The 25,643-nt window shown below is 38.0% G+C and overlaps 1 protein-coding gene across 1 annotated transcript in view; it reads right to left on the bottom strand.

The window, feature by feature from the left end:
• The window catches only part of Eif3h (eukaryotic translation initiation factor 3 subunit H), an 85,730-nt gene that overhangs the window by 44,684 nt on the left and 15,403 nt on the right, over positions 1-25,643 (bottom strand). The window contains exon 2 of the mRNA XM_055626637.1: positions 22,217-22,373. Within this exon, the coding sequence (XP_055482612.1) occupies positions 22,217-22,373 (157 nt within the window). The remainder of the gene's footprint in view (positions 1-22,216; positions 22,374-25,643) is intronic.

Raw genomic sequence — 25,643 nt, 5'->3', positions numbered from 1 at the left:
CCCAATCTGAACACAAGAGTGATAAACCTTCCCTGTCACGACTCATGACATGCCTTTAACATAAAATGTTTCATCTTTTAAAACCCTCCTCCCGAGACTAATGCTCAAATTATTGAGATTTAACCATACTGAGAAAGTCAGTGTTTGAAGACATGTAAATACCAAGGTGATGTTAACAATACAGGTCAAAGTAAAATAAGGTTAAATTATATGTATAAATTAAATTGTATTAAATCTATTCGTTGTGTGCATGAGTGATACCTTGAAAGACAAACAAGATGCTGGGAAGAGAGCTGGCAGGGTGGAAAGGGGAGGTGAGCGGCAACAGACCTAACTCCTCATCCCTTCCCTTACTGACAATCTTCAGTGTCCTGTGGCACAAAGACGCTACAAAGTTCCTTAGTGGTCTGTTTCTTAAAGATTTCTTTCAAATGCTAAATGTACCCATTTGCATCTCCCAGAGGAGGCCTATTTAGTGTTTCTGTGTGGGGCACACACGTCATGACATGCATGTGGAAATGAGGGGCCAGTGCACACAGATACTAATTGCATAACTTTTCTTCTATGTGGCATAATTCAAAACTCACTTAAATACAGAGGAGTTTAAGCACAGAATACCACTAGAAAACTGAAGAGCACTGCATTGGGCAGTTTAGTGTTTTGCTGATGAGTTACTGGAAAAATTGGCCGTGAAAATATCTATGAACTTCATCAAATAAATAAACCTGTAATGTGTGTCATGGTACACGTGTGGAGGTCAGAGGACAACTTTCTAGAATTGCTTCTCTTCTTCCACTGTGGGTTCTTGGGATTGAATTTACGTCACTAGGCTTGCTTGGGAAGTGCTTTTACCTGCAGAGCCAGTTACTTTTTCTATCACTGCTAAATACTTAGAAATCATAATTTTCCTAAGTTAATTCCACCCTTCTAAAATGCAGGGTATATTAAAAACACTTAACCAACTACGTTTAATCACAAGACTTTTGGCCTACTGATATTATCAAAAAGCTTTAATAAGTTTTCCTTCAAAAATCTGAGAAAAAATACTATCTTAAAATTAGAGAACAGGGAGGCTGGAGAGATGGCTCAGTGGTTAAGAGCACTGGTTGCTCTTCCCGAGGTCCTGAGTTCAATTCCCAGCAACCACATGGTGGCTCACAACCATCTATAATGAGATCTGGTGCCTTCGTCTGGTGTGCAGACATACACGTAGGCAGAACATTGTAAGATAGATAGATAGATAGATAGATAAGAGAGCAGGCAGGCAGTGGCACATTCCTTTAATCTCAGCACTAGGGAGGCTGAAACAAGCAAATCTCGGTGTTTGAAGCCAGCCTGGTCTACAGAGCAAGTTCTAGGGAAACGAGGGCTACCCAGAAAAAAAAAAATTTTTCTCCTAAAAAATGTTTTTGAGAATTAAAAAAACTGCTTTATTTCAAACAAATGAAAAACAAAGGAAACTGCTGGAATACATTCACGTCAGAGAGAAGATAAGCAACACTAACCTATGACCTACCTCTATGCCAAGTTCCACTACCTTTCCATGTACATAATTTACAATCTTCCACTTTCCACTCAACAGATATTTTATTTAGCATTTAGTTCATCAACAGGGGACACAATAAAAAAGTGTCAGTCCATGAGCTCAGTGAGAACTCAGTCTAACAGAAGTACATAATCCTAACAAAAAGACAGGATCTGACAGTCCTCTTAATTAATTATGGAGCGCTTTTCATGTATCTGCAGGTGTTTGATATTCCTCCCACAAAAACATGGAATTTAAACAGCGTCCTGAATGCAGGCTACATTTAGGTAAGTATGGAAAAAGGAAACACTAAGTGTTCAGTGGGCAAACCTAATGGTCACGGGCAAAATCATGTGACCAAGTGTCCATAACAGTCAACGTGTGCTGAGAAGCACTGCCCGGGATGTGAGCAATGAGGACAAGCATATCATCACTTTCTCCACCAAAATCAAATCAGACGAAGCCAAACCAGCAAAAACACAAATTGTTGACAAGTACTCCTCAAAGTCTGTCAAGTTCAGAAAAAGGAAGAAAACAGAGGACAAAAGAGACATAATGACTCACTGCATCTCAGTAATCTAGACTGAACCCTGTAACAGATGAAGGACAGAGAAAACTTGAGGGAGAAAACCTGAAAGAATCTAAATATAACCTAAATTGGTGTTTCCGGTAATAAACCAATACTTTCTTAATTGAGTGGGCACATGAGCTGCTAATTTGCTGACAATGTCATTTGGGACCCAATGATAAATTACAAAAGCGTGACTCTCTACAGACCTTTTAGGTGCAGCCATTAATGAAGCCATTTCTACCTTCAACTCTGGCACTCTTGGGAGATTCAGGGAGAAATATTTAAGTTCAAGGTCGGCCTGTGTTACACAGTAAGATGCTGTATCCAACACCCCACCCCCAAACCAGAGGAGTCAGAAATAAAGAACATCTTCTCCATGTGGAAAAAAAGATATGAACATTTAAAAAATGCTGAGTGAAGGATATGCCAGGAGTGCAGGTACTATCTCTGCAACCTCTGTAAATCCAATTTCAGAATAAACGCTTTCAATATCTGTAATCTGGTAAACAAAACTGTGGGATAAGTGTATGATCTGTGAGAGCAAGTAGCCAGGCTTGCCTCAGTCAGAGCTATCTGTGGAGGGTCTAGGGATAATATCTAAACCGAGTCCTGAAATAGAAGCAGAAACTAATTAGCTGTGGGGAGAGAAAAGGGTAATCACTATCTAGGAACATGGTAGACTTCTGACTTGTATGGTAAATACATACTTGAGTACAGCTGGCAGAATAAGGAGAGACATGAGGTAAGAACAGGAACCACATGTCTTAAAGACCCAGCTTGATCAAATCCCAGGTAGACCAACCACAACAACCTCCCACTAAAAGGAACTCCTTCACTTATTTGTGCCTCGCTTCTGTCATTTCATCACAGCCACATATTGAGAGCACCTCACCTCTGACAGTCCAGCATTAGAAACACTACAAAATCTGAACCCCCACCCCTGGCTGTTAGTTGTGCTAGGAATCAAGTCCAGAACCTAAATACATATAACTCAGACACTACCAATATGAGTGCCTTAACAATGCCCAAATGCTTTAGGAACACTTAAGATTTTGGATTTTTAAAGTAGGGATGCTCAATCTGTAACAACTAAGCAAAAAGTCACAAAAGAAAACATACATCTCCAAGATCCAGAGTACTTCTGGTCCTACACATTTTAAATTAAGGGTCAAACTGCACTGCCTTCTGCCATGTTTGTTATTTATTTTACTATTTTTTTTCTTTTTAAACCTTACCTCTACAAATGGACTAAAATAGCAGAAATCAAGTTTCACGTAACTCATGTGGATTGAACAGATACTTGCTAAGTGCTCAACGGAATGTTTGGTACATGCCAAAAGTTCAGAAAGTGGTAATGATTACCACCATGCTTAGAATGTCAGCATTATCAATGCATTAATCATCATGAACAGTTACTACCACCTGACAACTAACCTCTAGGGCCAGTTCTTTTACTTTTCAATGATCTATCCGAGTTTAAAAGATAAAGGAAAAGGCTTTTTACTAACAGCTAGCTCCTAGTAATAGTAAAATCTGCTAATGGTAAAGCCTTGGTATTACTATTAATGAACATGGCTGCTAGTAGCTGCTAGTTTGTTCTAACAGAAGAGTAATCAACAAATGAGGCGATCCCTAGAAAAACAGTGATTCTAAACCTTTAGTCTTTCCATTCATTATTTTTACAATTTATTCATTATATATACTGATTTAAGGCACCTCTCTCAACTCCTCTCAGTCCCACCCTCCCTCTTTCTTCCCCCCTATCGGACTGAAAGGGGGAGTTCTCCACTATTGCCATCTGCCCATAGCTTATCAACTCTCATCAGGACTGCCTGGATCCTCTTCCTCTGTGGCCTGGCAAAGCAACATCACCAGGGGCAGGTGATCAAAGAACAGGCAATCAAGTTCATGACAGAGGCAGCCCCTGCTCCCTCACTTGGACACCCACATGGAGACTGTGCTGCCAATCAACTGCATCTGAACAAGAGGTCTAGGTCCTCTCCATGCATAATCCTTAGTTGGTGAATCAGACACTGCAGGACCTCCTGGGCTTAGGTTTTTTAGCTTTGTTGGTCTCCTTGTGGGGCTCCTGTCCTCTCTGTGTCCTTCTATCCCACCCTCTTCTTCCATAAGACTCCCTGTGCTCTGGCCAAAGTTTGGTCGAGGCTCTTTTGGGTGGAGGCTTTCAGAGGACCCTCTATAATAGGCTCCCATCCTGTTCCCTCTCTTCCACTGCTTCTGGTGTCTACCCAGACATCATTTTGAATGATATTTTGCCATTTTGAATGAAATTTAAGAATCCTCCTTAGGGTCTCCTTGTTTAGCTTCTCTAGGCCTGTAGCTTTTAGTACGGCTATCCTATATTATATGGCTAATATCTGCTTATAAGTGAGTGTATACCATGAGTGTCTGTCTGGGTTACCTCACTCAGGATGATCTTTCAAGTTCCATCCATTTGCCTGCAAATTTCATGATTTCCTTGTTTTTAATTGCAGAGTAGTATTCCACTGTGTAAATATACCACAATTTCTGCATCCATTCCTCCTTTGAGGGACATCTAGGTTGTTTCCAGATTTTGGCTATTACAAATAAAGCTGCTATGAAAATAGCTGAGAAAATGTTCTTGCTGAATGGTAGGGCATCTTCTGGGTATCTGCCCAGAAGTGGTATAGCTGGATCTTGAAATAGTGCTATTCTCAATTTTCTGAGAAAGTGCCAGATTGATTTCCAAAGTGGTTGTACAAGTCTGGACTCTCACCAGCAATGGAGGAGGGATAGCCAGGTTTCTGGTATAAATGATACTTTGCAGCAGAATGAACTACATCAGTAACACTCCGGGAAATGTTAGTAAGTACTGACCATGCTGATAACCTGCTTGACTATAATGAATATTCTCCAGCATCTAATTCAAACTCTGTCAAAGATATAATCTATGCCACCTATGGAAATTTATATAAGATTATGATGAAGATGTGACTGTACAAATAAAACTTCCATCTCCATAAAGATATGTTAGCAAAGATATACATTTATCAATATTAGATATCAGCAATAAGCAGTACAAGAAAAGCTATTTTAAATGTTTCATGCAAAAGATGTGAACTTCTGATTTCTTGACTGAAGCATTCATGTCCCATTGTTTCCCTAGGTTATAAAAACTTCTAAGATACTGTGTGACTCAGACATCAGATGATACTTAAACATCTCAATGACTATGTAGGTATGATGGTCCTCCCCTGAATGAATTGAAGGACATTATTCCATGGGTATGGTGGCAAAGGCTTTTAATTCCAGCACTGAAGAGGTAGAGCTAGGCTGCTCTCTACAAATTTGAGCCCAACTTGGTAAACACACAGAGTTCCAGACCAACCAATGCAACACAATGAGACTTTCTCTCAAAACAAAAAACCTATAATCCTAATATGATTATGAATTTTCAAAAATTAAAAATGAGACATAACAAATAAGAGATGACAAAAATAAAATATTTCATCATACTCCTCAAAGCTGACCAGATCATTAAAGAGAAAATATAGAGAACAAAGAAAACTAACAACAAAACCCAAAACATGAGAACTAAATATATATACTGTATACCCTACATTTAAAAAAAAAAAAAAAACTCATCTTTTATTTAAAGTCAACGGAGGAGCAGGAGCCCCACGCTCCTGCCTACAAGATATTTTTACTAACTTCTTAATCTCTGCCAAGAAGGACAGAGATTTAACCTTAAGGAACCTCTGTTTTCTCTTCTTTGAAGATTTAGGTAGCAAGGGAGGGTTGTGACAGTCTGGGCTGAAACTCGAGGGCTCTATACACTTGGGAAGGGTTACTGGGGCGGGGCAGGGTAGAAGGAAAAAAAAAATCCCCAAATCCTACAAATTTAATACGAGCATTAACTCAAAAAGCTTTGAATATAACTGGGAGCTGAACCTTCACTAGGCTGGCTCCCAGGAACCAAGCCCCTCGAGTCCTCGAGCACCCATCCAAGCAGGAGGAAAGGGGTCAGGTGAATTCCCAGCATGTGACCCTCAAGAGGTAGAGTCGTGGGCCAGAAAGGGATGTTCCCAGAGCCTAGGCGAGCCCACGCGCACCCCTGGAGGAGAAAGGCCGAAAGACGCCTCCTGCCTCCTGCCTCCTGCCTCCTGCCTCCTGCCTCCTGCCTCCTGCCTCCGCCCAGGGCTGCTGGCACAGGACTACAGCCCCAGAGCCTTGCCTAGCTTCTCGGCTTGAGCTCGAGCGCGAACCGCTCTGCTCTCCCATTCTCAAGGAGCCTCCTGCCTGCTTGGACTCGTGGCAGTGAAAAAGCTATACCCTACATTTTGATCCTAAAAAGGCAAAGGATAATGGCCAAAAAAAAAAAAAAAAAAAAGGGAATTTGCATGTTTCTCTGGAGTTTAATGTAAAGTTATTAAAGTAATTTTAAGTTTATTTGAAAAAAAAATCCAGATATTCTAGATTGTGAAGGTTATCTAGTAGACATTAAACTTTCTTAGAATAAATACCGTCACCAATAAATCCAATTATCAACCTGGATTTCCATAAACATTTCAAATAACAAATGGCAAGTCCAGGAAGGCAGATCTCAGGTAGTCAAGGAATTACAGAAAGCATGACAATCCTCGGATGCTCTGAATAATATCCCTTACTTCTCAGCTGAAAGGATCTTATTAAGCAACATTAGCCTAATGCAAAGGTCTCTGTGCTTGTTCTTCCTCTGCTCTTGGTTCTGCACACACTTGGTTCTGTCTGGTCACATAGGATCTGACTCTGTAGTCTAGGCTGCCTGCCCTAGTACTCATAACCTTGAACTTACAGTGGTCCTCCTGCTTCAGCTACTCAAGTGCTGAAATCCCAGGGAGCGGCCGCCACAGGTAGCTGAGTTATTTTTTATTCCTCGGGTGTCAGCTGACTATACCTTTCACATAGGGTCACTGTCTTAAATATATTTGTTTACTTTTTCCACCTAGCACAAGATGGTAATTTTACAGTCTAATGCTTCCCCATCCACTTGACTGTGGAATTCCTCAGCATTACAAAGGTCCAGAGATAGATGGCACTAATAAATACCTATTGAACAAATCCATCAGGTCAACAAGTTGCTAAAACTGTACCTGACATGGCATAATTGAGGAATAACTGAGGAGTAAGGACCTCTTTCTATTTTTAATAGGTCTGAGCTCTAGCTGAAGATTAATAATCATCTTCCTAGAAGACAGCCTTAAAAATATATCAGCTCACATGTACACCATACAGACTGTTCCACATTCTCTACCTGTTTTAAATGACCTAAGCAACACTCCACAATTACCAAATTTAAAACACTTCATTTCAGTAAAAATGGTAGCTATTAGTAAATATATAAACCTCCCGGCCTGTCTCCAATAGCTTACTTACATTTACTGCATCCATCTACACATACCACTATCACTGAACAGGTGTTTTTATGAAATATTTTAAAGGGGAAGGAGGAATGAACAAAAACTGAATTCTTCTGACACACATAAGGCACTAATTACTGGGTAATGAGCCTTGAGTTCTACCTTTCCTTCCATCTGTCTAGTATTCACCTATTGTTAAAAGCTATTTCATCCAATCTCTCCTTTTCCTTCTGATGTGCCTCCCTAAACTACAAAATGTTCCATACTCTCACACCTATGCTAGAGGATACAGATTGACTATTCCAAGACCACGTTATTTTCAAGTCTTGCAGAATCGGACTCTACCTACTATCTTTTCAGCCATTTCCAAGGTAAATCTCTGCTTCAACTGACAGATCTTCTGATTCTATGTATATATCACATGTATGTCTCTAATCTAGGCCTCTATCTTTTGAGTTCATCTTTCCTGATTCAACAAGTTATACAAGTTAAAATATAGTCCTACTTAAAAAAAAAGAGAGAGTATCATAGCTATTGGTAAACAATCTTTCCAATACAAAAGTCCTTTACTTATTTTTATTTTTTCCTGATCATAGAAAATAAAAGGATACTGGATGTCAATTCCACATATTTCTTTTACTTACCAAGGTCAAATCAAAGAAAACTTAAATTCTTAAGTGTTTTTAACCAGGCTTATGTTACATGGGGAAATGAAAACAATGAGGCAAAATTATAGTAGTTATAACAGGGTACTCAAGTATCAAAACAATGATAATTAGTAAGAATGTGATTAAATGGACAACACGTATTACATATATATGTTAAACATTGCTGAATGACTATTGTTACTAAGCTAATAAAAACAGTATCCTAAATTATTAAATCATTCCTGTTCTCCATCCACTACTCAAATGTTTTTCCAAGCTAAAGCATTTGCTTTATCACATAACAAAGAAACCATTAAAAATCAGTGAAAGACTGTTTCTATGATAAAGAAAATTAATGGGAGAAAATTCTGATGAGTAAGAATTTCATTTACTGATATTAAGCTAACTGAAGTTTAAAGATTTCAGGTTCAAAGGCAAAGAAAGACAATTTATCAAGTAAATTAAATTCTGTGATTATTATAATTCAGTCACTATGGCTGAAGCGGTTAAAGTCATTCCATACATTCTTGAAGAAATTCATTAAAACAACTTAGTATTTAGAAGGAAAAGCTGAGAGTAGCAGTACCCTCTCAAAACAATACTCGTTTCAAATATGTATATTTATATCAAACAATAATTAATTGAATTATACCAGTCATCCTTATAGCATTCCCTACCATATGAAGGGTACTTAGGACCTAAGCAAAATCTACAAAGGTCAGATGAACCTGTAATCCAGTGGCCTTCAAGTCTCTGTGTAATGGTTTTCTTGTTCTAAGGTTCTTCTAGCTGTTGAACCTGTACCTCCTCCAAATTTTGGTTTGGCCAGAATCTATTTAAAAAAAAAAAAAAAATCTCTTTGCAATGAAAGAAATCATGGTCTAAATCATGATGATGACAAGAGACCTTAGCAATTTAAATAGACAAGCCTTGAAATAATATTGTGTTCAAAGTATCAAGCAATCTAATAAAACCCAGGTGGCTTGGCCTTATCATATATGATCCTTATTAGCCCACTGCACTATTTAACCTACTTCCTGGTGTCAACAACCACTTTCTGTTATTAATTCCTCCCAGTTGTGAATCTTCTCAAGTTACCCTGTTTTCTGATAAGACAACTCTTCCCCCCTCCCCCCCCAAAAAAAGGTAAGAAAAAAGAGTGGTCTCATTTTTGAATGTTTCAGAACTGGAGCCATGGCTGGTAAACCTCAGAAACCACAGTGGCTTTGTACTATTAGCCAGCTATTCAGGCCTAGGTCAATTTCTAAGGAGCTACCGGATGACCACGGTTAGCACAGTTTAGTAAGGGCTCAGATATTTTATCATAATAACAAAAAGCAGCAGCATAAAAAGCAAACATAAGCACAAAAACCTGCTTTACACTAAGGCTTCAAAGAATAGATGTCTCCAGTGACAAAGGTACACACTTCCTCCAAACACAACATCATCATTCAAAAGGTTCCCCATCGGTAAAACGTGTAAATTTTGAAGCAATTTTTCCATCTGTAGGTACTGTCGCCTTTTAAAAGGGAAATTCAATGCCTTGGGGAAATTGCTTTAGAGCATAACTTGGTTCCAAGAGGATTTCACTTAGGTGAAGTTAAAGTGCAAGGGGATATGACATCTACCTACCATTTGTGCCAAAGACTGGAACAGCATTGTACTTTAAAGAGGAAGAAATTACTTTAATTTATCTGCCTTCTTTCACCAGCTCAACCCCCCCCCCCTAAAACACTGGTAAAAAGGCAATCATTGGGAAGACTCTGCACTAGAACAGCGTGAAGGACTGCCTGAAAACAGTGAAGGAACGAGTGGACGGGCACCTTTTCCTCTGCATGTGAATGTTTTTGTTGCTGGACTGGTCTGTCTCAACAAGTTTCCAGGACGTCCAATAAATAGGAGCGGTGAGAGCTGTTCTTGTTAGAGGCTTCCATTTTACACACAGCTACTTATACTGGTTTCAAAGACAGTCACCACAGCTCAATAAGCCATGAGTGGCACCCAGTGTTCACGGAGACTCCTTACAGCTAAGGGATCTGATCTGCTTCCTTCCCGTGCTTTTCTTTCATTCTGTTTGCCCAGATGGCAGAAGCAGCAGATTGGAAGCATTGCACAACATATCACTCAACCATACTGTGTACTCAGTAAAGAAGGAAACTCACATGACAGGCTTTATCAGTACTGTCTGTTTAAGTCATTGGCAAAGCAATGTATTCTAGAAAGCCCGTGCCATCAGGCAGGCACTAACTTCTTAAGTTAAATAAAACCATCTATTTGAGATGTTTGTAAATGCAGTCAGTGGCATTTAGTAAGAACTTGCCCTACTCAGCTCAATCAGTCTCCATTCCGTGTAGCAAATACTAAAGGCTATGCTGACTTTCAGCAACTGTGTTTAGAATGTGTTTAGAATGCCTGAGCTGACTTCATTCAACCACAACTGACTATTCAGAATGCCTAGCTGACTTGATTCAACCACTACTAATTTACGGTTCATATAAAGCTTAGAGCTGCCCTGGATTAATGTCTACAGTACACATATAAAAACTTACTAAACTTTCTGAATCCTAGGTTAAATTTAACAACCATCTGACTTTAGCTGTGTCAATAGTAAGCAATAATACCAAACAGTGCTTTAATTGAACACAGCACGCCTGTAAGCCGTTTCAGGGTCTATGTCATTCACTGACAATTATCCACCAGACACGCTAGCAGGATCGTTCCACCTCTCCTAAACTGGATCCTAACAGGCATGTTAGGTGGAGCTTCCCTCTCTTGATTTGCCACTAACTTAATCTCGTGCTTCTGTTTCCTCAATTCCCTACCTGCTAAAGATTCAGAAAAGTCCACATTATGGTCCGTCCATACTACCAATGTGAAAACCAGCTGGGGAAAAGATGACACTTGGTGGCAAACCTAGAACCACTGGAAGTTGAGTCTAGACTTCTTTCCTTCCTTCCATGCCTCTCCAATGCTGGCAATGGAAGTGTATGACTTTTAGCATTTTTCCCAAGTGAGAACTATAATATCATGCCATATAATATATAATGTAACATTCTCTGAGTAAACGCCAATTGTGCAGTTCATAATTAGCTACTAATATTTTTTTCTAATCAATGCCCCTGTAGGAAACGATGCAAAAAGAAACACAAAGCTAGACTGTGAGAAAACAGTGGCAGTCTCACCACTACTCACAGCCAGTATCTGCCAAAGCAGTAGGAACCTGTACACATATCAAGTTCTGAGAATTCCTGCCCTGTCTATACTATTCTTATTTCATCACCACAGGAAAAAGGCTAGCACCTATCAAGGTATTACTTCACTACTCTTCTTCTAATCCTTCATCCTATTACAGTACTGGATTTCCTAATGCTTTGTTTTAGCAATGTTTTGGGGGTAGAGGTGAGCTGGCAATAGAAATAAGATAAATGAAAATATACAATTATAAGGGAGAAATTCAGAACACCAGGAACTTTAGTAATACACTTCAAAACTATGTGAGTGCAGCTGGTGTTACAGCTCCTGTTTGCAATGCTAGCACCCAGGAAGTAGAGACAGGAGATGATGAGTTTGAGGAGATCCTTGGTTACATTTCCAGTCCAGCCCAGGCTACATTAGACCCTGCCTCAGAAAACAGGCAACAGCAGAAACAACCCACTAAATACATTTAAAGCTTTGGGAGTTGTTACCAAATGAGATGAAAAAAAGATATATACACATCTAATAATACAATGCAAGGGTGATCCAATTTTCAAACTTTCAGGAATAAATTACTTTGTTATATATAGACTCATTTTAAAATCACAGAATTGACAATGTAGAGCTTTGTATATATTTGCCTTTCAGGTAGCTAGGTAAGTGGATGGATGGGTGGGTAAATGGATGGATGGGTGGGTGGATGGACGGGTGGGTGAATGGAGGGATGGATGGACAGAATCAATCAATCTAGAATTTTCACTTCATTAGTCATCACCCTATACTACTCTGATTTACTATTTGGCTTCCCATCAAAGTGCTGCTCAGAACAACCAAATTCTTTAAATAGGCCTTTCCAGTCCTCTCCTTGTCCCTACTCCTATTCCCCCCCCCAAAAAAAATCCTAGTAGAGACATGGTAAGCTATGCTATCAAAAATGCTAGGCGTATAGTTTTCTTTAAATATTAATTGATGTAATAAGAAAGGAGGGGTGAAAATATAAATGGAGTTTGGAAGCTATCAAGCCGAAGGACAACTGGCAGATGTCCAGCTAGTGCTAGTGTTGTCATCCTTGCAATGCTCAGGCTAATGGCAGGTCACAAATCCCAAGAGTCCCAACTAGGCTCTGCAGCCTGACTCCTGCTGCCACAGTTGCTGCCTCTAAGCTCTGTTACCTGCTACCACACAAGCCTGTACAGCATCACCACCTATCTAGTTCTGTCAAACAGAAATAATGTGAACGAATTTCTGCAGAGTGCTGAGATGAACTTATGCCCCTCTCCCTAGTCAAGCCAAGGCTGTCTATATATTAAACAATGTCTGAAAGGTAGATGTTCGAGAAAACAATGGTGAATGAATGCACATAGAGTATGACCACCAAATAATTCAGGATGTATTAGATAATGATATTAGATAGGATGTGGTATTAGATAAAAATAAACACTGCCTTTGTTTCACTACATCAGAAAGTGAAAGTTATTGGTTTCTACAAAGGTAATACGTAAGTCATGTTGGAAAGTGGTAAAGGTATGAAAAGCTTACTTCAGGCAATCTAAAACAGATAGGGTGCTGCAGAACTATAAAAATTTCAGCAGAGAATAGTTAATTTACAAACTGATTTCATGTCTTTGAGCTCTCTTTGGAAAATGCAACATCAGCATCAAAAAAATCAAATCTATTTATAATTAATCTAGATATATATATATAAAATTTACAGATTAGGTAATATACTTAATTGGAAGACTGAAATTAGCCAACATGTCTGGGCAAAACAGGAAGTGAGCTTAAACTTGCTTCTTAGGAAATGGTTTATAGAAAAACAGAAATAACAAAGGCCTTTGCTTACATACTCAAATTGTGGCTTTTTGACATTTTAATTAGTGCTAAATAGTTCATTCTTAATGGTTATCAGCTTGAAGTTTAATAATAATTCAAATATCTTACCTAGAATTGTTGTGGGTCAAAAATAAGACAGCTTTTATTTAATTAAAATCTAAACCACTGGGAATGGTAATTTAAGGATTATGTTTTTAGACTTGGGAAACTTAGGAATTTTAAATACTATTTAAGTACTATATCCACCTGTAATTTTCAAATCTTACAGTATTACTTTAAGTCTGTACAAAATTCAAACAGGTTTTCCTTGGCTCCTTTCCAAACCATAGCACTTACACTTTGGGGACCGCGGGTGAGGACAGGGTAAAGTGCTTTCGTTTCTTTAAGCAGAAAAGCCTTTCACATGAACCAAATTTTCAACAGTGCATTTTTCACGTAATGGTGTTTCTCAACTAATTTTTTAAAAGTGAAATTTAAAACATGAAATAAACACAATGACACTTTTGAAAGTTTTTTAAACAATGCCAGATTTTGCTCACACTTTTATAGTTATTCCTGAAAAACTCAAGGAAAAGAACAGAAAGTCCTAAATATACTGAGATTTCAGTTTCACATTTAGAATTTCTCATTTTCTAATCACCTTAACAAACCAAAAACAAAACACATCATTTTAAAGTCTAACTAATAGTCTGAGTGATCAAAATAACTTAGTACAGAATAATGAACAATCACCAGAAAACCATCAAATCTTTACGTTTTCACATTTCAAACACTACAATGAGTAACAACAGCAATGACAACAACAGAAAAACCAGAACTTAGGAGAATTATAAATTAATATATATTATTATATTATATATGTCTTATTATATATAACATAATATATAGTCTCATGATTTGCTGCCTGGACAGTGTGTAAAATGAACTATTTAATAAATTTTAAGTGTATTAAACACTTATAATACAGAAATCTGTCCTGTGGACGAAAATTCCCACAAGCCTGACACTAGCACAGTCAGAGCTACTCAGCACAAGCTCAACTCTCAAAAGCCTTGAAACCTACATACCACCAGAACAACTACATCAGTACCATCAAGGAATGTAAATAATCACATCAGTTTGCTATTTATTTCTTGAGATGCCTACACTAGCTACGTCTCACAAGTGTGGATAATGAGGATTCAGAAAGAATGTAACCTTAACAATTACTTAAAACTGCACTTGGCATCCACTCACAAAACCAAACGTCAGTTCTAAAAACCAAACACCTGATCCCTCCTACTATTCTCTCCCCTCATTCCACATAACACTTTAAACTCTTGTTTACACACTTGCCTCTCCTACTTAAAACCTGTCACAGCTATAACTAGGATTTGCTATCTTTCTGTCTTTACTCATTACCTATACAATGTCATTTCCACATAAATGCTGAAATAAATTACTGTGGATAATCTTTTTCCCCTGAAATATCCAAAGCATTCTATCATACTTGAGGTCATTAAGTAAAAATACTCCTACAATCTTCCCAACAAGCATCAAGCATTGCACTCAAAGTGTCTAATTTTCTACAAGTATTGTCTAATACTTCTACCAAAAAAGGTTCTTTGTTTTAAAAAAAAGTAACAAAATAAACACATTTTTAGAATGAATGCACTGAACAGATCATAGTGATTAGTAACTACAAATAGACAAAGAAACAGAATAAGAAAACATCACGTCTTTCCAAAAAATATTTCCGTATGTCTGAAAATTATGAGTTCTGTTCTATCCTGACCATGGCGTGAATTCTAAGGAACAGCAAGCTGAAGGAGGAGCCTCGGGTAGGTTCCTAACAGTTCTGGCTTGTGTTTGGGCAATCTAAGGAAAGGAAGGTGACCAGGCAACAACTAATTAAGCTAAGACGGTCTCCAACATCCCGCATGGGTTCTTACATTTTATACTGCAAATAATACAACCACAGATGCCACTCTCCTTAACCCAGTGACACAAACAGCACCACCAGAGCTGTGAAAAGCTACTCTGAAAGCATCTTATTTCACTAAGCTTTTTCTTTTCTCTCTTATTTCTTTCCTTCCTTCCTTCTTTCTTTCTGAAAAGTCCATTCAAGAGTTCTCACAACACTTTCTGTTTAAACTTTCATTTTGAGATAACTCTGTAGAACAGTTTGTACTTAAATTAACACTAAACTTTGAACAAAACAATTTTGTCACACAAAAATTAACCAAACAAGCTCGGGTCTCATGCATCAAGTGGACTTGCTTTCTTTGCGGTAATTGCAGACTACACACAGTAGGACAGTCCACATCATTTCCCGACATTTCCCTACTTCCTTTTTAAGGAGACAGATTCTGGAGGCCAATGACCCCTCTAAGACTAAACTGAGGCAAGCAAAATTGACAATTTGTCTGTTCCAAATATAAAACTGAATTTGGCTCTAATGCAGAAAAGGTAAGCTTTTTGTAACACCTGCAATTTTAAATTGATTTACTCTGCTAGAAAACAAGACAGTGAGTTACTGAATCTGTGTTTAATTCAGTGCACTTTATAATATATTTAAGGAATTCAGTTGTATAAAACAGGATCTGAATCTTATCAGACGAAAATATTTTTGCTGTTACCAAGCCTCAGGTTGTATGTCTGAGAAAACAAATGAGTCAACAGTTCTCCTAAGCTTGATAATAGTGCCCCCTAATGGGAATTTTAACTTGAGGTTTTTTAAACTCACATTTTAAAAAAAGCATATATTCTCTAATGAGTAGGTTGTCTGACCTTCACCAAAAAACAAATTTTCTAATATATGTTAAGCAAAATTGGACCACTCAAAGAATTTCCTATGTTGAATTAAAAAATAAAAAACACTGAGAATATCAGAAACAAAAAAGACCCGTTTCTAGGTTTTATATTACCCTATAACATATTATCTAAGAAAACAAGGCAAGCAGTTTTATCCCAAAGAAACTGTCTTCATGTTTCTCATACTCTCCAAAGGAGCAATCAGTGTCTGCTAAATAAAAAGGATTATAAAATCTGGTGGTGGGGGGGGGGCTCCTAGGTTACTTACTGTCACAGGAGCTCCAGAATGAACCTCTCACAACACAGGCACAAGTCGACGCCTACGATCATATCTAGCTCTGTCCATTATCTATAGTTAGTTCCCTAAACATCAACAACTCAGTGTGTGTTGTTTTCTTTAAAAGGAAAGGCACTAAAATTAAAGCAAAAGCTCCCTGCTATGATACTTCTCAGGGTTGCCAGGGAAATAAATGCAATAGTATCACAATTTTCCTTTTGCTGTTCACACTACCTTCTGAACTTCTGTAACATTAAGCACAACATCCAAAAGAAATAAGCACTGAACAACAACAAATAACCATATACTTAAAATAAAGAGAAACCATCATCTTATTCTTTATCCAAACAAGATAAAGAGAACAGGGAGTAAGAGAATTATATTATCAGTCAAAACTTTGCAAAGAACTAAAACATAAGTATTTTAGGCTAAAGACCAATATGATTACTGTAAGAACTGTAGCAGGAATATAGCTACTAATACATAAACAAATAGGATAGCCTTCCAATAAAACTTTATTTACTACAGCAGGTACAGGGACCAATTTGTCAAGCCAGTTTAAACATTTACTGATATTTCATTTGTATCACAGATTAAAACCCCTCACTTTACAGTTGGCACCAAAACAAAAAGAAAAAAAACAAGCCCATATTCCAATAAAAACTCTTAAGAAACCCAAGTTATATAATTACCCTAACAATGAAATATTTGATAGTTTAGTTTCATTAATGGAAAATAAGCAAATAAAACAAGTAGCCTTTACCATGACACAAAATAATCCATATCTAGGACTATTCTAAGATACCCAAACATAGTAGGAACTTTCATTTCTATTTAGGTTTGACCAAAAGAAATCTAACAATGACTATGTTCTGATGGTTATTCAGAAAATAAATGTGCTTGGGTCACTGAACCTGAAACTCAAGGCTCTGAAGAAATAAAAAGTGTTATATTACACTTTCACATGTATAAAGTGAGGACCCTCATTAGTAGTTTGTGTTGTGCTGTGTGCACACATTTGTGTGTCTATCTGAGTGTGCTGCATACACACTCAGATACACACTCAAAGGACACTAGCAGGTGCCTTCACCAACCACTTATACTTAGGTCTCTCACTGAGCCTGACACTCATCCACTCAGCTTCACTTGCTGGCCAATCAAGTACAGGGCTCCTCCTCCACCCCACCCCCTAGCCCTGAGACATGGAATTGCAGACATGCACCACACAGGATTTTTGTGAGTGCTGGGGATCTAAATTTGGGTTCTCAATGTTTGTGTGGGCAGGCTCTTAACAGACTAAGCCACCTTCCCAGACCCTCATTAGCTCTTAAAGGTTAACCAGGAGATTTAAGCTTGTTTTACATAAATAGATTTCAGTTAAGGAATTACACTGTTTTATATTCAATGTATTCTAATCTCTGACACACACTTCAGTTTCCTAATACAGAAAATAGGACTGATAAAAATCTTAAAATGAGCAGAACAGGATATAATGCCCAGGATTTTAAAATTATTAGTATTACTAACTGCAAAATAAAGTTTCTGTTATCTTGAAATTCTTAAACCTTAAACAAGCTTCTCAAAGTACATGTTCACTAGCTTTTTATCTTAACTCATAAGAGGTTAACTTAGAGAGATTAAGTTCTACGGAGTATAATTGTACTAAAGATCCTTTCTTCATACTCTAAAGAACTTTATTTAAAAAAATAACCACCCAACAAAATCAGGTTATCAGCATTATATATTCTGAAATGGTTTCTACTCTAACCAAACACTGCTTCAATAAACCTCTAAAGCTCTTCATTTGTACAAGAAAACAACCGTATCAACAACCACTTGTCCCTAGTCCTAAAAATGTGATTATTAAATTACACCTGTGTCTCCAGATACTGATCTTTCCAATAGTGCTATTAACAGACTATATAAAAAAACCTCAACATAAATCCTATCAAAGGTGTTTAAGTTAACAGTAATCCAAATGAAAACTGGCCTGTTTAAAGTGGGGGAAAAAATGCTTTCCATACAGAAATTTTAAAATGACACACAAGCAGTTGGATATTTGAAACAAAAGCAGGTATGTGACTTTCCAGAGATATTAACTTAATAGAAACTGATTTCCAGATGATGATGGTGTAATGAAATCAGCCTCTGCAAGAATATACTTTACAGGCTATAGAGATGGCTCAGCTCAGCTCTTCCAGAGGTCCTGAGTTCAATTCCCAGCAAACATAATAAGCTCACAACCACCTATACTGAGATTTGATGCCCTCTCCTGGCATGCAGGTGTACAGGCAGATAGAGCACTCTTATCCATAAAAATAAATCTTAAAAAAAAAAAAGAATGTACTTTACATTTGTATGTTCAAGTTGCTTATACATGGCTAAATAGTAAAACTGTATTAAGTTAAAAGTAACCGGTTAAAGACAGCCAAGGCTACACAGAAAAACTCTGTCCTGAAAACAAAAAAGAAACCAGTTAAATGTCATTTAGTGCAAAGGACCAACAAGATGGCTCAGTAGGAAAACACTCATCATGCAAGCCTGACAATTTGAGATTCATCTCCAGAATCCACAGAGGTAGAAAGTGAAAACTGACCTCTAACCTACACACATTCTGTGACACATGTGCCTCTTAACGATAAGAGTAAAGTTTCATTTTTAAAAAACTATGAGGAAAACTACCCAATTCAATTACTTCAAAATAAGCTGAACCAAGGAGACAAAAGACTTGTCATCACTACTATAGCTCTACATTACACAGTCAATGTAATTCCTATCAAAATGTAATATTTTAAGCAGCGGTAGTGGTGCACCCCTTTAATCCCAGCACTATGGGAGACAAAGGCAGGTGGATCTCTGTAAGTCTGAGGCCACCCTGATCTACAAAGCCAGTCCTACACAGAGAAACCCCATCTTGAAAAACAAAACAAACAACAAAAGAAAGGAAGGAAGGAAAGAAAGAAGGAAGAGGAGGAGGGGAGGGGAAAGGAGGGGAGGGGAGAAGAGAAGAGAAAACAAAAAGAATTTGGGTAATACTCTTTATTTGCAGTCGGTGAGATTAACAGTATGATGACAGATATCTGAACCAGAACAACAGAAAATAAAGTCTGGAAGTCAAGCCCTAGCATTATATATGGTCAAATGATCAACAATGATACCAGGACTGCTCAATGAAAAAGAGTAAGTTTCTCTCCAAAGCTAAGAAAGCTGAGCCCTGACTTTACATACAGAAAAAAAAGTTAACTCTATATCATAAATACCCCGATTTAGTATTTAAAGCCATAAAAATCCTTAAAAAAAAAAAAAAAAGGAAAAAGGTTTCCTTTAAAATTTGTCAATAATTTTTTCAATATAACTAAATACACAGGCAACAAAAATGAAACAAAATTCAGACTTAACAAGTACAGAGCATAAGGTGGAAAACAAACAGAATAAAAAGGCACTTCACAGACAGAATATATTTTACAAATGATTATCTAGTGAAAAATTAATAGCTACAAAGAATTGTAAACTGATTTAAAATTTTTCAATTTTAAAATGGGTAAAGGGATTAAATAATCTTTTCTCTAAAAGCTATTCAAACTATCAAATAGAACAGGCCCTCCACATCCACAGCAACCACAATTCAACCAACTCTCAAAAATTCAACCAATCTCAGATCAAAAGTATGTGGGAAAAAAATTTGTGTTTGTATTGAACATTTGTAGACTGTTTTTTTATTTTTATTTTTCTCTTCTTTATTTCATAATATACTATTAACTACTCACATATTAGGCAAATGAATATAGTGATAATTTCAAGTACATAGAAGGAGGTTCACAGGTTGTATGTAAATAATATACTTTTGACAAAAAAAAAAGGAGCTGGGCATCTAAGAAATGTTTTATTTAAGGAGGCATCCTAGAACCAATCCCTATTAAAAAACAAGGACTGGTTAGATACTAAAAGTGGTTCAACATCAATGTTCCTCAAGAGGTGCTATGTAGGCCACTAAGAAAAAACATATTACCCAGGGCTGGACCCCAAATTCTATAATACCGACCTGCCAGGCAAGATGTGCCTTGCTGAGGCAACAGTTGCAGGAAAGCTATGGGAGAAATAGTAACTTTATGAATGAATGGATCTGAGGCCTGTTCTACAGAAGGAAATTCATGACTAGAAACCTGATCAAAAGACCGAAGCTCTGGAGGTCACAGACCTACCTGGGAGCCTACTACTGTTGCTAAATGAACGTGTTGCAAACTGCTTTCTAAATATTTATGTTTATACCCATAGATTAGTGCTGCTGTCAGACTTGGGCAGAAAAGCCTCTTTTTTTGCAGCAGGCAGTAATGCAGACACTCATTACTGGTAAGGTGCTAAGAAAAGGTAATGCAGGGCATGACACAGCCACTGCATTTATGAACTCATTGCAGCTGTGGCTACCCAAACAAGGTGAAGGTAATAAGATGAGTCAACTTCCAGGATGTAGTTTGTAATAACTGGACCCAGTGGGTCACCAAAATAAAAAATTTTAAAAAGGGTAAATAAAATAATGTAAGAGCCATGAAGGTAAATGTGGGAGGATGATGTGTTAGGGTACACCTTGGAAGGAGTGGGGAAGTGGGAATTGCAAGAAGTCTGATCCAGATACACTGTACAGTGTATAAAATTGTCAAAGGCTAGCTCTTATAAATAAAAGATGTCCTTGGTTGGAAAGATGGCTCAGGACTGGAATTCGGGTTCCAAACCCACATCAGGTGGCTCAACCACCTATTACTCCTACTCCAACTCCAGATCCAACACCACATACAAACACATAAAAAAATCATCTTTTAAATAAAAGCAGTCTTAACAGAAGAAATCTTGTCATATGATACAAAATGGGTGAAATTTGAATATATTGCCTCAGAATCTGCATGATTCAACTTACCAGTTACCTAAAGGACAGTCAAACAGAGAGTACAGCACAATGACTGTCAAGAGGTGAGAGACACAGATATGTCAAAAGATAGTTTCACTATCACAAAGAGCTTCCTAGAGATCTACTGACATGCCTGTGGCATTGTTTTTTTTAAAGGTTATGGTAAGAAATTGTCATATGCAGTGCAGTGCCGTGGTGCACGCCTGAAATCCTAACACTCAGGGAGGCAGAGGCAAGTGGATCTCTGTGACTTCAAGGCCAACTTGGTATACAAAGCCAGTATAAGACAGCCACTACGACACAGAGAAACCCTGTCTGAAAAAAACAAAATAAAGAAGAAAAGAAATTGTCATATGCTTTAAGCAGCAATTTTCTAATTTAAAAAAAAATTACATATAAATTGTCCCCTTTGTTTTGTTTTTTGAGACCAGGTTTCGCTGTGTATCCTTGGCTGTCCTGGACTCTCTCTGTAGACCGTCCTGGACTCTCTCTGTAGACCAGCCTGGCCTTGAACTCACAGTGATCCACCAGACTCTACCACCCTGAGTGCTGGGATTAAAGGCATGTGCCACTATGCCTGGCTTAAAATTTTGTTTTAAACTAGATTTTAAAAGAGTAATTTTAAGGATACTAAGTTTGTATCTGGTGTAATCTTTTAACTACAAGGATAACCTTCCTAAAGCACCTAGCAATACTCATCTCTTAAACACTTTTAAAACAGAAGACAATGGATGCCAAGAAGGACAAAGTAATGAACTTTATTATACAAATTCTCATTGCATAGATGTGTAATTTTTCCAAGAAACTCAAAAAGCAAGTAATTTAGGTTAACCCAGTAAGACTCCCAATAACAGATAAAAGTTCCATTAGAAACTGAGTTGACAGGGCTGGAGAGATGGCTCAGTGGTTAAGAGCACTGTCTGCTCCTCCAAAGGACTAGGGTTCAATTCCCAGCACCCACATGGCAGCTCACAACTGTCTATAACATCAATTCCAAGGGATCTCACACCTTCACACTAATGCATATAAAAAAGAAACTGAGTTGACTTCATTTGTATAAACAGTAAAGACATACTTGACAACAGCCTTACCTTCATCAAATTCAGCATCATCCTCTGTGTGCTGGGGAAATGGAAAACAGTTGGTAATTTCTAGTCGATCTTCTACCACCAAACCCAGGAGCACTCCTTGAACAACCTCAGTTCCTTGTCCTTCTTCTTGATAGTGCTTGATTATCTTTAATACTACCTAAAAGAAAATAGAAAATAGAACTTAAAAACCATACTAGTTTGTTTTACTTATTTCTATGGAAAAAAAAAAAATCACCAGTAAGTTTGCACAACCACAAAACTACATATTAGACCTCAAATTTTGTCTTGCAAACCATTTCTTTAACCTTACATAAATATTAAGGCTCACATGAGTTTCATATATTATTAGCTCTATTAATGAGATCACTAAATCTTTGTTAGAACAAAGTAAGCAGATAGCAGAAGACATATGAGGTTAATGTAAATTTTCAGAAGAAAGTTACAGCATATTCCTTAAAAGCTTGTATCTACATATGCAAAAAGAGGGATTTAATGCCTAGAATCCAGTATATTTTCACCAAGAAGCCAGGTCAGAATAACCATATTTCCTTTCATAAAGAAAGCAAAGCTGGGGGCTGGAGAGGTGGCTGAGAGGTTAAGGGCACTGGCTGCTCTTCCAGAAGTCCAGAGTTCAATTCCCAGCAACCCATGGTGGCTCACAACCATCTATACTGCCCTCTTCTGGCGCGCAGGTGTTCATGCAGACAGAACATTGCATAGACAATAAATAAATAAATCTTAAAAAAAAATTAAAAAAAAAAAAAAAAAAAAAGAATGTACACCTAAAGAAGATAAACAAGAAAGAGGTCCAGGGGTAAGATGATCAATCCTCATCTAGAAAGACAAAGGGGATGGACATTGGAAATAGGAGAAAACAAGTAACAGGAGGGTAGCCTACCACAGAAGGCACCTGAAAGACTCTACGTAGCAGTGTATCAAAGCAGATGCTGAGACCCATAACCAAACCTTTGGCAGAGTATAGGAAATCATATGAAGGAAGGAGGAATTAGTATATCCTAGAGGGGACAGGGAGCCCCACAAGGTCCAAATATATCTGAGCACAGGGGTCTTCTATGAGACGGTTTATCCAACCAAGGACCATACATGGATATAACCTACAACCCCTGCTCAGACATAGCCCATGGTAGCTCATAATCCAATTGGGTTCCCTAGTAAGGAGGACAGGAATTGTTTCTGACATGAACTCATGAACTTCCCCTCCCCGAGAGAGGAGCAGCCTTGTTAGGCCACAGATAAGGACATTGCAACCATCCTGAAGATACCTGATAAACTAGGGCCAGATGGAAGCAGAGGAGGACACCCCCTCTCAGTGGACTTGGAAGGGGGCAGGGAAGAAAGGAGGGAGGGAGGGGAGGATTGGGAGGGAAAGAGGGAGAGGGCTACAGCTGGGATACAAGTGAATGTATAAAATTATTTAAAAATAAAAAAAATATTAAAAAAAAAGAAAGAAAGCAAAGCTGAAAAAGCTAGTCAAGTACTTAAACAAGCAGTTGCAGATAAAGCATACTCCCTCCAGCACTCCTCAACCACCCCACTTTTTCCTTATGAAGACCAAGGACACTTACCCATTGATTGTACCGAAAAGAGATGGGAAATGCATAGTGCACTAATTATCTGCTAAATATATAAATAAATACAGCAGATAAATGAGTAAGTAAGGGTAATTAGAGGAAAGAGGGCTTAAAACTCTGTGATGAAAACTAATTGAGTTCAATTACCAGGTAGTGCAGCATTAGTCTTACATGGAAAGATAAACCTGGGAACCACTAGTGTTCATTTCAACAAATAACATTTCAAGTTTAAGGATAAATCTTCTACAGCATTCAAGAACTGGCCAAACACAGGAGACAACTTTCTGAACAGAACACCATCAGCACAGGCTCTAAGAGTAACAATTAATAAATGGGACCTCATGAAATTGAAAAGTTTCTGTAAAGCAAAGGACATGGTTGTCAGAACAAAACGACAGCCTACAAATTGGGAAAGGCTCTTCACCAACCCTACATCTGACAGAGGACTGATATCCCGAATATATAAAGAACTAAAGAAGTTAAAAGGCAATAATTCAAGCAACCCAATTAAAAAATGGGGTATGGAGCTAAACAGAGAATTCTCTGCAGAAGAATACAGAATGGCAGAGGAACACTTACTAGAATTTTACCTTACACACATCAGAATGGCTAAGATCAAATAAAAATCTCAAGTGACAACACATCCTGGAGAGGTTGTGGAGAAATGGGAACCCTCCTCCATTGCTAGTGGGAATGTAAACTTGTACAACCACTTTGGAAATCAATCTGGCACTTTCTCAGACAATCAGGAATACTGCTTCCTCAAGATCCAGCTATACCACTCCTAGGCATATATCCAAAAGATGCTCAAGTACACAACAAGGACATTTGCTCAACCATGTTTGTAGCAGCTTTATTCATAACAGCCAGAACCTGGAGACAACCCAGATGTCCATCAACGGAGGAATGGATACAGAAACTGTGGTACTTTTACACAATGGAATACTACTCAGCAATTAAAAAACAAGGAAATCATGAAATTTGCAGGCAAATAGTGGGGTCTAGGAAAGATCATCCTGAGTGACGTATCCCAGGAGCAGAAAGACACACACGTTAGTGAGTATATATCTATAGACCTATAAGACAGGATAAACATACTAAAATCTGTACACCTAAAGAAGATAAACAAGAAGGAGGACCCAGGGTAAGATGATCAATACTCACCTAGAAAGACAAAGGGATGGGCATTGGAAGTAGGAAAAAAACAAGTAACAGGACAAGAGCCTAATGCAGAGGGCCTCTGAAAGTTTCTACCTAGCAGTGTATCAAAGCAGATGCTAAGACTAATAACCAAACCTTTGCCAGAGTGGAGGGAATCATATAAAAGAAGAGGGAGTTAGTAAGACCTAGAGGGGACAGGAGCTCCACAAGGACCAAATATATCAGAGCACAGAGGTCTTCTTTATGAGACTGTTTCTCCAACCAAGGACAGTGCATGGATATAACCTACAACCCCTTCTCAGACATAGCCCATGGTAGCTCAGTATCCAAGTGGGTTCCCTAGTAAGGGAAACAAGAATTACTTCTGACATGAACTCATTAAGCTCCACCCCCCGACCCCCCAATTGGAGGAGCAGCCTTGCTAGGCCACAGATAAGGACACTGCAGCCAGTCCTGAAGATACCTGATAAGCTACGGTCAGATGGAAGGAGAGGAGGACCCCACCACCACCATCAGGGGACTCTGAAGGGGGCAGGGAGGAGATGAGGGAAGGGGGATTGAGAGGGAAAGAAGGAGGGGTCTACGGCTAGGATACAAGTGAATGACCTGTGATTAAAATTTAAAAAAATAGATAGATAGATAGATAGATAGATAGATAGATAGATAGATAGATA

The sequence above is a fragment of the Psammomys obesus genome, unplaced genomic scaffold, assembly GCF_907164565.1.
Source record: "Psammomys obesus unplaced genomic scaffold, mPsaObe1.curated_primary_1811, whole genome shotgun sequence".
Lineage (NCBI taxonomy): Eukaryota > Metazoa > Chordata > Mammalia > Rodentia > Muridae > Psammomys > Psammomys obesus.
The sequence above is the reverse complement of the archived record's forward strand: the minus strand, read 5'-3'. Positions and strand labels throughout refer to the sequence as shown.